This window comes from Ovis aries, chromosome 4, assembly GCF_016772045.2.
Source record: "Ovis aries strain OAR_USU_Benz2616 breed Rambouillet chromosome 4, ARS-UI_Ramb_v3.0, whole genome shotgun sequence".
NCBI lineage: Eukaryota > Metazoa > Chordata > Mammalia > Artiodactyla > Bovidae > Ovis > Ovis aries.
Window position 1 is genome coordinate 107,177,081 of NC_056057.1, and position 14,808 is coordinate 107,191,888.

General features: G+C 42.2%; 2 gene segments (V, D, J or C); both read left to right on the forward strand.

The window, feature by feature from the left end:
• LOC105613366 (T cell receptor beta variable 19-like) lies at positions 1–704 on the forward strand. The segment is given in 2 exon segments: positions 1–259; positions 370–704. Coding segments are annotated over 2 exon segments (384 nt in total).
• Positions 705–5,208: 4,504 nt separating this feature from the next.
• On the forward strand, positions 5,209–6,113 carry LOC101113060 (T cell receptor beta variable 20-1-like). The segment is given in 2 exon segments: positions 5,209–5,283; positions 5,764–6,113. Coding segments are annotated over 2 exon segments (381 nt in total).
• The last annotated feature ends 8,695 nt before the right edge of the window (positions 6,114–14,808 follow it).

Consider the following 14,808-nt stretch of genomic DNA (forward strand, 5'->3'; position numbering starts at 1 on the left):
ACAAGGGAGGTGCAAGTGATTCAGATCTCTGTCCTCAGTCGCCTCATCTGCCAGATTAGGCAGCCCCTCTTGAATATCTACAGGATCCTGCCCAACTCTCCTTTCTGGCCTTCTGATAGATTCCACACATTCAACCAGGGGGAGCCCCATAGCTAAGTTTCTTTCCTCATTGGTCTGTGCTGGGGACCACGAGGTGACCCCCTTCCCACTATGGGCAACCAGGTGATCTGCTGCGTGGCCCTCTGTCTCTTTGGAGCAGGTGAGTCCCAGGTTTGACGCTGAGCTCCAGAGCTAAGCCTTTCCCTCATGGCAGCAGCATTGGCTGCCCTCTTGGGCCATGTTTCCTGAGCCTCTCCCTTTACTCCATAGGCACCGTGGCTGGGGAGGTCACTCAGACCCCTAAATACCTGCTCAAAAAGGAAGGTGGAGCTGTGACCCTGGAATGTGAACAGGATTTTGATTACGACTCAATGTACTGGTACCGGCAGGACCCAGGTCTAGGACTGAGGCGGATCTTCTTCTCGCAAGTTGTAATGGATGTTCAGGAAGAAGACATAGCTAAAGGCTACAGCGCTTCTCGCGAAAAGAAGCCATTCTTTCCTCTTACTGTGACATCAGCACAAAAGAACCAGACGGCTCTGTATCTCTGTGCTGCTAGTAGAGACACAGTGAATCAAAGCCACCTCCTCTCTGCACACAAATGAGTCCTGCCTCCCCACCAGGTGGCGGGGCTTTTCTGTGTTCAGTACCCTGGGCAGTCGACTTCTTCCTCCTGAACCAGGCACCCAAAGTAGCAGCTGCAGCAACACACGTTGTGGAATGGCACAATCACAACTCAGCATCCACAGGTTGATTCTTAAAAATCACACCTATCTACATTAGGGGGCTTCCCAGGTGGCACAGCAGTAAAGAATCTGCCTGCCAACGCAGGAAATGCAAAAGATGTGGGTTCAATCCCTGGGTCAGGAAGATCCCCTAAAGAAGGGCATAGCAACCCACTTCAGTATCTTGCCTGGACAATCCCATGGACAGAAGAGCCTGGTGAGCTACAGTCCATGGGGTTGCAAAGAGCCAGATATGACTTAAAACAATTACTGAAAGGATACAGGTTTCCTCCTTCCAGTGAAACAATTTATGACCAAAAAAAAAAAAGCAGATGAGTTTCACTTGATTTTAGAACATCCACTGTAAAACTATCAAACTCTTTATTATTTCAGGGTGGTCCTAGTATGAAAAAGAACTCTTTGTGAAATTTCATAATGGCCCCCATTCCCACAGCCAAGTTGTAAGAAAGTGACTGCATGAAAGTCAAAAAAGTTAAAGTATCACTCGATGTTTTCTTAGTGTTAAGAAGCCATTGCATCAATTACCTTGGAAGAACAATTTCTAGAAAAATACAATCAAATAATATTTCTTGGACACCATACACACAGTTTCTGAATTTTAAAATATACTAGAAAAACTAATGAGTATTAGACAAGTCAGAAAACCAGTTTAATTGTATAAAAACCTAAATAGTCCAGAATTCTGAGGAAATAGAAAGGGATATGTGAGAAAAGCCTACTGGTGCGGCAGCTCTATTCACGGTGACCTCAAACTGGAAAACACCCAAATGACCATCAGCAATACGGTGAACAAATAGCTACCCTTAGTAATGGAACAAAATCTAGCAGAAAAGCACATGCTATTTGTGAAATCATGGATGGATCTCAGAAATGTATGGATCTCTTCTTGAAAAAGAAGCCAGAGCACAGACTGTACAAAGTTAAGACAGCAGCTACATTCCGAGGGCATTGTTAATTTACTTGTAGAGAAGCATGAGGGAGACTTCTGGGTTATGAAAATGTTCTATATCTTGATCTGGGTCGTAGTTAAATAGATGTACTCATTTGTGAAATTTCACTATGCTGTACACTCAAGATCTGTGTACTCTATTATATGTGTATTTTATATCTCATTTTAAAAGCTTAGAAAATCAACAGTAACAATAACCACCTTAAAATGTAGTGACTTAAACACATATTATCTCTCATTGTTCTGGGGGCTGAGTGGGCCTGGCTGGGCAGTCCCCATCTGGGGCCGCTCATGCAGTCACGGTCAGATAGTCCCCGAGACGGAAGACGCCTGAGGCTCCAGTCGCCTGCACATCCAAGATGGCGTCTTTTCACACAAGGCTGATCCCTGCCCCGGGGTGCCCGGGACGGCTGTGGACCAGCCTAGCATGTCTGTCTTTCTACCCTCAGCCCCTCAATGTGGCTAGGTGGGTTTCCTTGCAGAATGGTGGCCTCAGGGTAGTGAAAGTGATTATCGCGTGGCTGGCTTCCCCTAGAGTGAGCATTCAAGAGACCCTGGAGGGATGTATAAGGTTACTTGTGACCCAGCTTCAAAACTCATAGCATCACTTCTACCACATTCAGAGTATAATAAAGAGATGTGTGTTTATATAATACATAGATATGTTTAGTATTCAGTCCATCATATGAGGGGACGGGTATAAGATACTCATGAAATGAAGACTTCATTGAGAAGATGAGGAAGTGTCTTTTTCACTGTGAAGAAGCATTAAGCTTCCAGCCTAGTAGTCCTTATGTTCACCTATAGTTCTAGTGATTAATAAGCATGAGTTGTCTTGATTACTTTGAAGATACGTTACAGAAGTAAAGAATTAACAATAATGTCATTTACTACACAAATATAGATATTTCCTTACAGAAGGCTAAGAAACTAGTATCACTTCAATGATCTAGGCCTCAGTTTCTGTCCTATAAAATTGAGAGTTGGGTTAGAACATCTCTGAGGTTCCTTCCAGGAATGTTTGAATGGTTCTTTTATGGAAAAGGGCTTCCCTGATGCCTCAGACAGTAAAGAATCTGCCTGCAATACAGGAGACCCAGGTTCACTCCTTGGGTTGGGAAGATCCCCTGGGGAAGGGCATGGCTATCTACTCCAGTATTCTTGCCTGGAGAATCCTATGGACAGAGGAGCCTGACGGGCTACAGTTCGTGGGGTCACAAAGAATTGGACATGACTGAGCGACTTTCCTCTTGACCCTTCTGCACCCGCACAGCCACCGCTCCTCTCAGCCGCCGCCCCTGACCTCTAGGTGGCCAGGAGTTTAGAGCTCTGAAAATCCCTGTCTTGCCCGGAAGTTGCATTTGACACTTCTGAATGGGGTCACGGCAGAAGGATGGGAATAGCTTGCGTCCCCCCTAGCCCCAGGGAGTACCCATTCTGACAGGAGTCGAGAAGTGAGGTGAGTGTCCCTTGGTTCCGAACCATGGGTCAGATCTGAGCAGGCCCCAGGGCCCTGAGAGACTGAGAGTCCCGGAGGAGAGCAAGGCTCAGAGTCACTTACAATAGATGGGAAAGACTAGAGATCTCTTCAAGAAAATTAGAGATACCAAGGGAATATTTCATTCAAAGATGGGCTCAATAAAGGACAGAATGGTATGGGCCTAACAGAAGCAGAAGATCTTAAGAAGAGGTGGCAAGAATACACAGAAGAACTATACAAAAAAGATCTTCAAGACCCAGATAATCACAATGGTGTGATCACTCACCTAGAGCCAGACGTCCTGGAATGTGAAGTCAAGTGGGCCTTAGAAAGCATCTCTACGAACAAAGCTAGTGGAAGTGACGGAATTCCAGTTGAGCTATTTCAAATCCTGAAAGATGATGCTGTGAAAGTGCTGCACTCAATATGCCAGCAAATTTGGAAAACTCGGCAGTGGCCACAGGACTGGAAAAGGTCCGTTTTCATTCCAATCCCAAAGAAAGGCAATGCCAAAGAATGCTCAAACTATCACACAATTGCACTCATCTCACATGCTAGTAAAGTAATGCTCAAAATTCTCAAAGCCAGGCTTCAGCAATACGTGAACTGTGAACTTCCAGATGTTCAAGCTGATTTTAGAAAAGGCAGAGGAACCAGAGATCAAATTGCCAACATCCACTGGATCATGGAAAAAGCAAGAGAGATCCAGAAAAACATCTACTTCTGCTTTATTGACTATGCCAAAGCCTTTGACTGTGTGGATCACAATAAACTGTGGAAAATTCTGAAAGAGATGGGAATACCAGACCACCTGACCTGCCTCTTGAAAAACCTATATGCAGGTCAGGAAGCAATAGTTAGAACTGGACATGGAACAACAGACTGGTTCCAAATAGGAAAAGGAGTACGTCAAGTCTGTATATTGTCACCCTGCTTATTTAACTTCTATGCAGAGTACATCATGAGAAACGCTGGACTGGAAGAAGCACAAGCTGGAATCAAGATTGCTGGGAAAAATATCAATAACCTCAGATATGCAGATGACACCACCCTTATGGCAGAAAGTGAAGAGGAACTAAAAAGCCTCTTGATGAAAGTGAAAGAGGAGAGTGAAAGAGTTGGCTTAAAGCTCAACATTCAGAAAACGAAGATCATGGCATCCTGTCCCATCACTTCATGGGAAATAGATGGGAAACAGTGGAAACAATGTCAGACTTTATTTTGGGGGGCTCCAAAATCACTGCAGCTGGCGATTGCAGCCATGAAATTAAAAGACGCTTACTCCTTGGAAGAAAAGTTATGACCAACATAGATAGCACATTCAAAAGCAGAGACATTACTTTGCCAACAAAGGTCCATCTAGTTGAGGCTATGGTTTTTCCAGTGGTCGTGTATGGATGTGAGAGTTGGACTGTGAAGAAGGCTGAGCACCAAAGAATTGATGCTTTTGAACTGCGGTGTTGGAGAAGACTCTTGAGAGTCCCTTGGACTGCAAGGAGATAGTCTTTTGAAGGAATGATGCTAAAGCCGAAACTCCAGTTCTTTGACAGCCTCATGCGAAGAGTTGTCTCATTGGAAAAGACTGATGCTGGGAGGGATTGGGGGCAGGAGGAGAAGGGGACAACAGAGGATGAGATGGCTGGATGGCATCACTGACTCGATGGACGTGAGTTTGAGTGAACTCCGGGAGTTGGTGACGTACAGGGAGGCCTGGCGTGCTGCGATTCATGGGGTCGCAAGGAGTCGGACATGACTGAGCGACTGAACTGACTGACTGACTTGACTGACTGACTGATCGACTTTCACTTGATTGAAAGAGGGGTGGATCCTGCATCAGTGGCAATGATGACCACCAGGGGGCAGATTAGAGCATCCTTAGAATTATGCAGACAGTCAGCCCTCCTTCCAGGGGTAGAGAAAGAAAGGGCAAGGTCATATCTTTCTTCTGAGAGGTGTGGTGTGAGGCCAGCTCCTGAAGATGCTGGTGCTTCTGCTGCTTCTGGGCCCGAGTATGAGCCTTATTAGCTAAGTAGCTTGGTCGAGTGTGTGTGTGTGTGTGTTGGCATGAGTGAAGTGATAGTCAGGGATTGTGGACTTTTATAATTTTTGAAGTTTTTCTGGCTGCTTGGTTTGTGAGATCTTAGTTCCCCCACCAGGCATTGAACCTGGTCCCTGGCGATGAGAACACTGAATCCTAACCACTGGACCACCAGGGAATTCCTTATGATTGTGGATTTTTTTACACTGAACAAAATGAGAGGGGACATTCCATCCTATTTGGAGGTGTAAAGGGTAAGGTGAAGAGTCACCAGTCAGGAGAGATGGGGGATGATAAGCCTAAGAATTAGGACAGGATGATTTCACAAAACAAACAAGATTCCTTGGAGCCGGGAGAAAGGAGAGCGAGTGAGCAAGGCTGTGGTTTTCTGCCTGTGGTCATGTCTTCCTGTCCTGCTGGGCTCTCATCTCCTTGACCTCTGTCTCAGCAGGCTCTGGGCTTGGCGCTGTCGTCTCTCAGCAGCCCCGCAGGGCTGTCAGCAAGAGTGGAGCCTCTGTGACCATCGAGTGCCGTGCAGTGGACTTTCAAGCCACAACTGTGTTCTGGTACCGTCAGTTCCCGAAACGCGGCCTCGTGCTGATGGCAACTTCTAATGCAGGCACTAATGCCACATACGAACAAGGTTATAACAAGGACAAGCTTCCCATCAGTCAGCCAAACCTAACATTTTCATCTCTGATGGTGACGAATGTGGATCCTGCAGACAGCAGCCTCTACTTCTGCGGTGCTAGAGACACAGCGCTGGGCAGAGATCAGAGACCCAGACAAGAATCTTGGTAGCAGCCCCCTTCCCCACCCCCACTGAACCATGGGGCCCCGTGGAAGGAGGTGTGGAGAGAGAAAAGCCACAGCCTCTCCGACTGAGTCATCTGTGGCTGTGTGTGTGGAGAGAGAGAAAGAGAGAGAAAATATCTGAGTACAGAGTGGGGAGAAGGTATGGTGTTTCAGAACTAGCCATGTGGGGATGCAGCTAGGCCTATAAATGGCCAACCAACCTGGAAAGTTCCCTGGGCTGAAAATTATAAAATCTGGATTTTTTTTTTTCTGATTCTCCCATATGCTAATCATAGTTCTTAGATAAATTGACACATAATCCTATAGGTAGATTCTCAAATGCTGCTATAAAACAATGAATGCTTCTATAATGGGCTTCCCTGGTGGCTCAGACAGTAAGGAATCCATCTGCAATGTAGGAGATGGGAATTTGATCGATTCCTGGGTTGAGAAGTTCCCCTGGAGAAGGGAATGACAACCCAATCCAGTATCTTGCCTGGAAAAGTCCATGGACAGAGAAGCCTGGCAGGCTATAGTCCATGGGATCACAAAGAGTCAGACATGACTAAGTGACTAACACTTTTATAATAAACACTGGAGTTTTTCCCTCCAGGAAAATTCAGCACTGTCTTGTCACCATCCTAGACTCTCAAGACAAATGGAATCATTAGGCAGCCAAGTAGAGATATTCACTCATGAAAGAATTCAGGGATGTGCTTCATACAATATTGAGGTTGACAAAAGAACAGAGCATGACTGGACGGGGCAACCCTCTACCCTCAAGTACAGAGCATGCACAGAACCTTCACAAAGGGGTCAGGGGAGGAGAAGACAGAGAGGATAAATAAGAAAGACTTCAGACAACGAGGCTTGTCTGCAAAACTAGAAAGTTCTGTCGGAAGCCACAAGATAGTAAATGAAGCACTGAGTTTAAACCCCTAGAAAAATCCTTTTCTAGGAAAAAGAAAAATCACACATTGACCGTAAATCTTGTATAGCCCAGTAAAAATAAGCAAAAGATATTAACATACACTTTGGAGAAGAAACATCTGTAATCAATAAACATTGATTTCCTGGTGATCAAGAAACATGGCGAAAGATGCAATTATATGTAAATTGATATCCATTTGATCAGCAAAATATAAAAAGCCTAGAAATAAAGACTATTAGAGCGAGTCTTTCAAATTGTGGTGCTGAAGAAGACTCTTGAGAGTCCCTTGGGCTGCAAGAAGATCCAACCAGTCCATCCTAAAGGAAATCAGTCCTGAATATTCACTGGAAGGACTGATGCTGAAGCTGAAGCTCCAATATTTTGACCACCTGGGGTGAAGGGCTGACTCGTTGGAAAGACCCTTATGCTGGGAAAGAGTGAGACCAAGAGGAGAAGGGAGCAACAGAAGATGAGATGGGTGGATGGCACCAGCGACTCTGGACCCAGGTTTAAGCAAACTCAGCGAGATAGCGATAGACAGGGAAGCCTGGTGTGCTGCAGTCCATGGGGTCACGAAAGAGTCTTGGGCACGACTTAGTGACTAAACAACAACCCGCATGTGAGATCAAGAAGGAGAGACAATAAAACAAACTGCCAGAGGGATATTGAAGCTAGGACGATGATGGTGGCAATGCTAGAAATACAGGGAAATGAGAGTTTTAAAGCATAACTAGGAAATAAATTTAAAGACCTGGGTAATTGATTCATCACAAGAGGCAATAGATGGAGAGGAAGGTTTTGACTACAAGTCAGATGAATCAGGAGGACCAAGTGGGAAGAAGATCATGATTTTCTTGACATTGGGGATGCCTCTGAGACAGAAATCTCACCAGAAATATGCAGAAAGCAGTGGTACATAGGAGTCAGGGGCTCAAAAAATGGACCTGGGTGAAGGTAAAAATTTGGGACAATTTCCATAATTGGAAGAATGAAAGTGCCTTCTTGATCCCTTGAAGACAGAATATACAAAGAAAAGATCGAAGAACTGAGGACAGAGTTCTGAGGCGCCCACCCACCTTGAATGTGGCCCTAAGAGATTAAATTTAATTAACTGATCAATAACACCACTCAGTACTGGATTAGTGACTGTGTGACTAAGTACTAGTGATAAACCTCTGCACTACTCCCGCAGGTCACCACACAGATGGCTGCATGTTCCCATCCTGATGATTCTCGGGGTGTCTGGCTGCCACTGTGCAGCACAGAGAAACTCCCCTCTCGCCCCACAGGAGGTGAAGACCGCCTGAGACCAGAGGGCCTGTGAGAAGTGTGCCCCTCTGACCGTCTAGTCAAGCAGTCAGTCAGAGTTACCAGGGCTTCCCTTTGGCAAAGAATCCTCCTGCAGTGCAGGAAACTCCGGTTCAATTCCTGGGTCAGGACGATCCACTGGAGAAGGGACAGGCTACCCACTCCAGTATTCTTGGGCATCCCTAGTGGCTCAGCTGGTAAAGAATCTGCCTGCGATCCGGGAGGCCTGGGTTCAGTCCCTTGGTTGGGAAGATCCCCTGGAGCAGGGAAAGGCTACCCATTCCAGTACTCTGGCTTGAAGCATCTCGTGGACTGGCGCAGTCGGACACGACTGAGAGACTTTCACTTGACCACCAGGGGGTGATGTGGGTCTTTCTGTAAAACACTTCAGAGCATAGAGAGCAGCACCAACCTTCCTTCATTTGAGAAGTTGTCTGATACTTCTGGAAACTCAGGTGAGATCTTTTAGGTAGCGGTTGTGAAACCATGAGTAAGGATTAATGAAATCCATTGCACCTGTCTTCACTAATCAAGGTCGTTTTAAGACTTGCTTGGCTTCCAAGTGGCATGTATCCCGAGTAAGATGTTTGCCTGAGTTATCTTCCAGGAAACTGCTGGTAGTGTAGCAGAGCCCAGAGTCAGCTGTGTCTAGTTTGAGCTGAACTGGTTGAGACTGGTTAGAACCAGCAACACTCCTCCTGGGGAGGTACAAGTGTCTGCCTGGGGACCTTTTGACCTCAGAGGATCCAAGACTCCATTCTCAGGTTTTACTGAGCACTTCTGTGGTGAACGGGCAGAGGCTATAGCTCAGTTACCCCAGCAGAGACAGACAACGCATGCACGTTTTTTCAGTCACCCTCCCCCAAGCTGCCCAAGCGCCCCAGGCTCCCCATGTGCACGTGCTCAGTAGCTAACTCATGTCCCACACTTTGCGACCCCATGCATGTAGCCTGCTCATGGGATTCTCCAGGCAAGAATACTGCAGTGAGTTGCCATTTCCTTCTCCAGGGGATCATCCCAACCCAGGGATTGAACCTGCATCCCTTGCATTGGCTGGGCAGATTTCTTTACCACTGAGCCACCAGGGAAGCCCATATCTCAGACTATCAGGTCACGCTTCTTTCATGACCCTGTAAGTACCCTGTGCCCCTTGCCTTTGCGGAGGCGGATCTGAGGTCTTGTTTTCTCTGGTGGCTCAGTGGCAAAGAACCCACAGGCCAACGCAGTTGACATGGATTTGATCCCTGGGTCGGGAAGATTCCCTGGAGAAGGAAACAACAACCCACTCTAGTATTCTTGCCGGGAGAATCCCATGGACAGAAGAGCCTGGAGGGCTACAGTTCATGGGTCACAGAGTCAGCCCAACGGGGTAGGGAGGTGAGGAATGCTCTTGCTTGGCTGGCATGAGAAGAAGCCCTTACTTTTCTGCAAACATCACAGTCTCAGCAGTTTGGCTCCTTGTACTCAGGGCAAAATGAACCAGGTAACATTTGGGAGAATGATTTGCAGCTATCCTGGGATGGCAATAGGTCTTGAAAACAGCAGGATCTAATTTTACACTTCCTAATCCCCAGAGCATGTATCACAGTATACAGTACCTGTAGTTGTTCTGGTCATACGTAATTGATAAGTAAGTCAGTGAATGTCATCACTATTTCTGTTTCACATTGCGTTGAATTTCCAGCCTGGTAAAATAAGAAAAAAGCATGAAAATGAAAAAAGAAGGGGGAAAAAGTGATTACAGACAGATGACGAGTTTAGAAGGCCCAAAGGAATCTAAAGAAGCATTGCATTATTTATAATAACATTTAATAAGTTAATGAAAATTAACATAAGGTCAGTTTATTCCCATATGCTAGCAATAGATTTTTAAAGAGAGATCATTTAGTAACAGAAAATATAAAAGATAATACACCTAGATATATACAAAGATAAACAATTCAGAAATTTATTAAATTTTAGAGGAAGGCATTTTAAAATCTGAAATAACTGAAGTTACATGCCATGATCATGAATGAGTTAAGCCAGTACTAAAAGTATTCCAATTTCAGCACTATCATCTATGTATTCTCTATAGCAAAGAAAGTCACAAAAGGAATTTCATGAAATTTGACAAAAGCAGTCAAAATTTAAGTGGAAAAAAGAGGAAAGAATACTCAAGATAATACTAAAGAACTACAAAGTGATGTGAATTTGCAATCTAATCATCAAATTATGTTATAATTTTGTATAACTAAGTGGACAAATGGAAAATGATAAATTTAAAATAGCACTATTCATATATAGGCACTTAATATATGGTAAAGCCACCACTGCAGGTATGTAGGGGAGTAATGCAATATACAAGTTCTTCTGGGACAAGTAGTTCTCCACAGGAAGAAAAATTAAACTCTTTCTCACAACATAAGCAAAAAAAAATTTTTTTTTAAGGATTAAACGCTTAAATGCAACATTTAAACTATTAACTATTTGGTAAATGTTATAGGAATATATTGTTATGAACTTGAGCTATGGAAACATTGCTTATAAAGAATTAAAGAATTCATACCTTCCCAAAAAAAAGAATGATAGACTACTAAATAAGAAACATCAACAAAAAATTTATGAAGAGTTAAAACACAAGTCACAAATTGAAAAGATATTAGCATACATGTAATGACAAAGTTTAGTATCTGAGATATATGAAGAACTGTTACAAATAATTGATAGTTAATCTACCAAAAATATGAGAAAAGAGCAATGTACAGAAAAACCAGTGGCCTATAAATGTATTAATTCAGAACATCAATCTCCTTAGTAGTCATAAAAATGCAAGCTAAAGCTATGGTGAGATGCCACTTTAACCTAATAGACTGACGAAAGTAAATGAACAGTACATGCCAACTGAGTGCTCGATGAGGAACATTTGAAGATGGTTCATAAGCTGCTGTGGGACTATTTATTTGCTTAATTAATTTGGAAACCATTTTGTCTTGCTATGTAAAATAGACATGGTGACCCTAAGGCTCAATTTGTACAATGCCAGGTATAGAGAAACTTTATACCTAAGTATGTAAAGAACTGTGTAAGAATGCAGTCCTATTTGTAGTAGCATTAAAATCTGGGTGAAAAAAAACAACAACTGGGGTGCATGAGGTTAAATGGATAATAGATTCTGACAAACTAATAAATGGAATCCTACATCTTAGTGAAACTGATTTATCTAAAACTACATGAGACAACATGATTTAATATCATAGGAATATGTTGAATGAAAAAAGAGCATGGCCAAGAAAAAGAACTCCCACAAAAAAAATTTTAAAAACATACAACACTGATTAGTACAAAATTTGCAGATTCTTACATAAATGAGAAAAACTGAAATGAAAAGCAAGTGAATAAAAATATGAACTTCAGGAGTGTAGTTACCTGGACATGGTAGAAACACAACAAAAAAGTCTATAAAAATAACACAGGGGCTTGAAAATTCTTAGTGCTAATCTAACTCCTAAGCTGATTGATTCAAACAAAAGGATTCAGTTTATTTTTTCCCTAAATGCATTGCATATTCATCATAAATATTATTTTGCATAAGTTCAACATTTAACTTTTTAATTTAAAGAGGAAGATATTTTTATGTGCAGTGGAAACTACGATTGATAACAGCAAGCTGTTCATTGTCTGAGAGGGAAGGGAGGAGACAAATCTACAAGTTAAAAAAGGAAATAAATTGTTAATATGTAAATAACTTTTATTTTTAAAGAAATAGAGAAAGAGCAGAATCAGGAAAAAGAAAATTAAAGCAGCTTGAAATCCACACTAGTTGTTTAACCAGCTTTCTCTGCCCTCCCAGGCTGTGCAACATTAGTCTCATTTTCCGTATAATGACCACGAAAAGTAATCGCGTCACAAGGAGGTGCTGAAGGGGGATGAGGAGCCTTAGAGAAAAAGTCCCTGCCCTGCTTTCTCCCTGAGCCAGCCATGTGCTTCAGCCTTCTGTGCTATGTGGCTTTTTTTTTTTTCCTTCTGGGGAGCAGGTGAGGTGAATATTGGATTCTAGTTTCAGGACTTTCTTCTGTGGCTGCAAAATCAGGGTTTCTCCTGGGCTTTCACTGCACTTTCTCTCTCTTTCCTTACAGGCTCCATGGACACTGAGGTCATCCAGAGTCCCAGTCATCTGGTCAAAGGAAAAGACCAGAAAGCAAAGATGGATTGTGTTCCCATAAAAGGACACTCTTATGTTTACTGGTATCGCAAGAAGCCAGAAGGAGCATTTGAGTTTTTGGTTTACTTACAGAATCAAGATGTTGTGGAAGATACAGCCATGTTCAAACAGCGATTTTCAGCTGAGTGCCCCCAAAACTCACCCTGCAGCCTGGAAATCAAGTCCACCAAGGCAGCAGACTCAGCTCTGTATTTCTGTGCCAGCAGCCAGTCCACAGTGCACTGTACACAGCTGCAGTCTCTTCTTAAAACAAATAGACACATAAGACCCAGTCTGAGGAAACCAGTGGTATGGCAAAGGAGAATGGAGAGGAATGCAAGAATATACAGTTTGGAAACAACTTCCTCTTCAATAAGCAGTACTAGTGAAACTGGACAACTACATAAAAGAATGAAATTAGGACATTTTCTCACACCATACACAAATATAAACTCAAAATGGATCAAAGACCAACACGTAAGGCCAGAAACCACAAAACTCCCAGAAGAAAACCCAGGCAGAACATTCTTTGACATCTATTGTAGCAATGTATCTTTTCATCTGTCTCTACAAAGAAAAGAAACAAAAGCAAAAATAAACAAACGGGACCTAATCAAGAGTAAAATCTTCTCACAGAAAAAAAAAAAGAGACAAAAAAAGTTGTTGAAACAAAAATCCAACCTGATGAATGGAAGAAAATATTTGCAAAAAGTAACACCAGTAAAGCATTAATATCAAAAATATCTAAACAGTTCAGGCAATTCAATTTAAAAAACACAAAACAACCCAATTACAAATTGGGCATAAGACCTCTCATCTCTTTGCTTTGTTGCTGTGCAAACAGACCTCTTCTTGTTCCAAACACGGGCATCTAGTGTTTTGCCTTCCTGTGGGTCAGCCAAGATGAACCTGGTCCAGTAGCATTGGGGATAATGATTTGCAGATATCCTGGCATGCCAGTAACTCCTTTAATAGTAAGATCTAATGTTACACTTTGTAACCCCCATAGCATCTACCACATATCCAGTATCTGCAGCTGTCTACATCAGACATAGCTGATGAATAAGTAGATGAATGTGACCACAATTTCTAGTCAAGACTGCGCTGAATTTCAAACCAGTAGAACAAGAGGAAGGAGTGTGAATAAGAAAAGGAGGGAAAAAAGTGATTAAAGACAGATGGCAAATTTAGAAGAACCAAAGGAATCTAGAGAAGTATTGCATTATTAACAACAGCAAATTTAATAAGTACTGAATTTAACATGAATATAAAAAGTCAGCTTATTTCTATATTTTAGCAACAAACAGTTAAAAATATTTTTAGGGAGAGACCATTTACAAATTCCAAAATAACATATAAAATACATAAAAACAAATTGATTAAGTAAATGAGACTTTAATACAGAAAAAATATTAAATCTTAAAAGGAAAACATTTTAAAAATCTGAAATAAGTGAAGATTTATACCATGATCATGAAAAAATTAAACCAGTAGTGTTTCTGCACTATTATCTATGAATTCAATGCAGCACAAAACAAGATCACAATAGGTATTTTCATGAAATTTGATGAAAGTAAACTGAAATTTATGTGGAATAGAGAGAATAGGGAAGATAATATTGAACAAGTAGAAAATGAGGTGGTTCCTCTTTGAATCACCAAACCATTTCCTAATTTAGGACAATTAAAAAGGCATAAGAATTTACAAATGGAAAATCATAGACTTGAAAGGGCAGCATCCTTATATAGGCATATTATTTATGATAGAGCCATCACTTCATATATGCAGAGGAATAAGGCACTACACAAAATGTTCTTCTGGGACAAGTTGTTATAAAAGATTTTTAAAATTAAAATTCCATACATTATAAAAGAATTAAATACTTTAGTGCAACATTCAAAACGTCAGCTGTTTGATAAATAACTTGTGAATTTATCTTTATGACCTTGGAGTATGAAATCATTGCTTATAATGAATTAAATGTGTACACTCCATAAAAAGAATGTAGACCCAACTAAATTAGAAATAAAAATAAAAAACATTCCAGGCACTTTCCTGGGGTCCGTTGGCTAAGACTTAGTGCTGTCAGTGCAGGGGGCCCAGGTTCCATCCCTGGCCAAGGAACTAGACCCCACAGGCTGCAACAGTGAGCCTGTGTGCCACAGCCAAGACCCTGAGCAGCCAAAGAAATACATAAACATATTTTTTAAAAATTACAAAGAGTGAAACACAAGCCACAAAATCAAAAGGTATAGGTAACAAATGTCACTGACAAAATT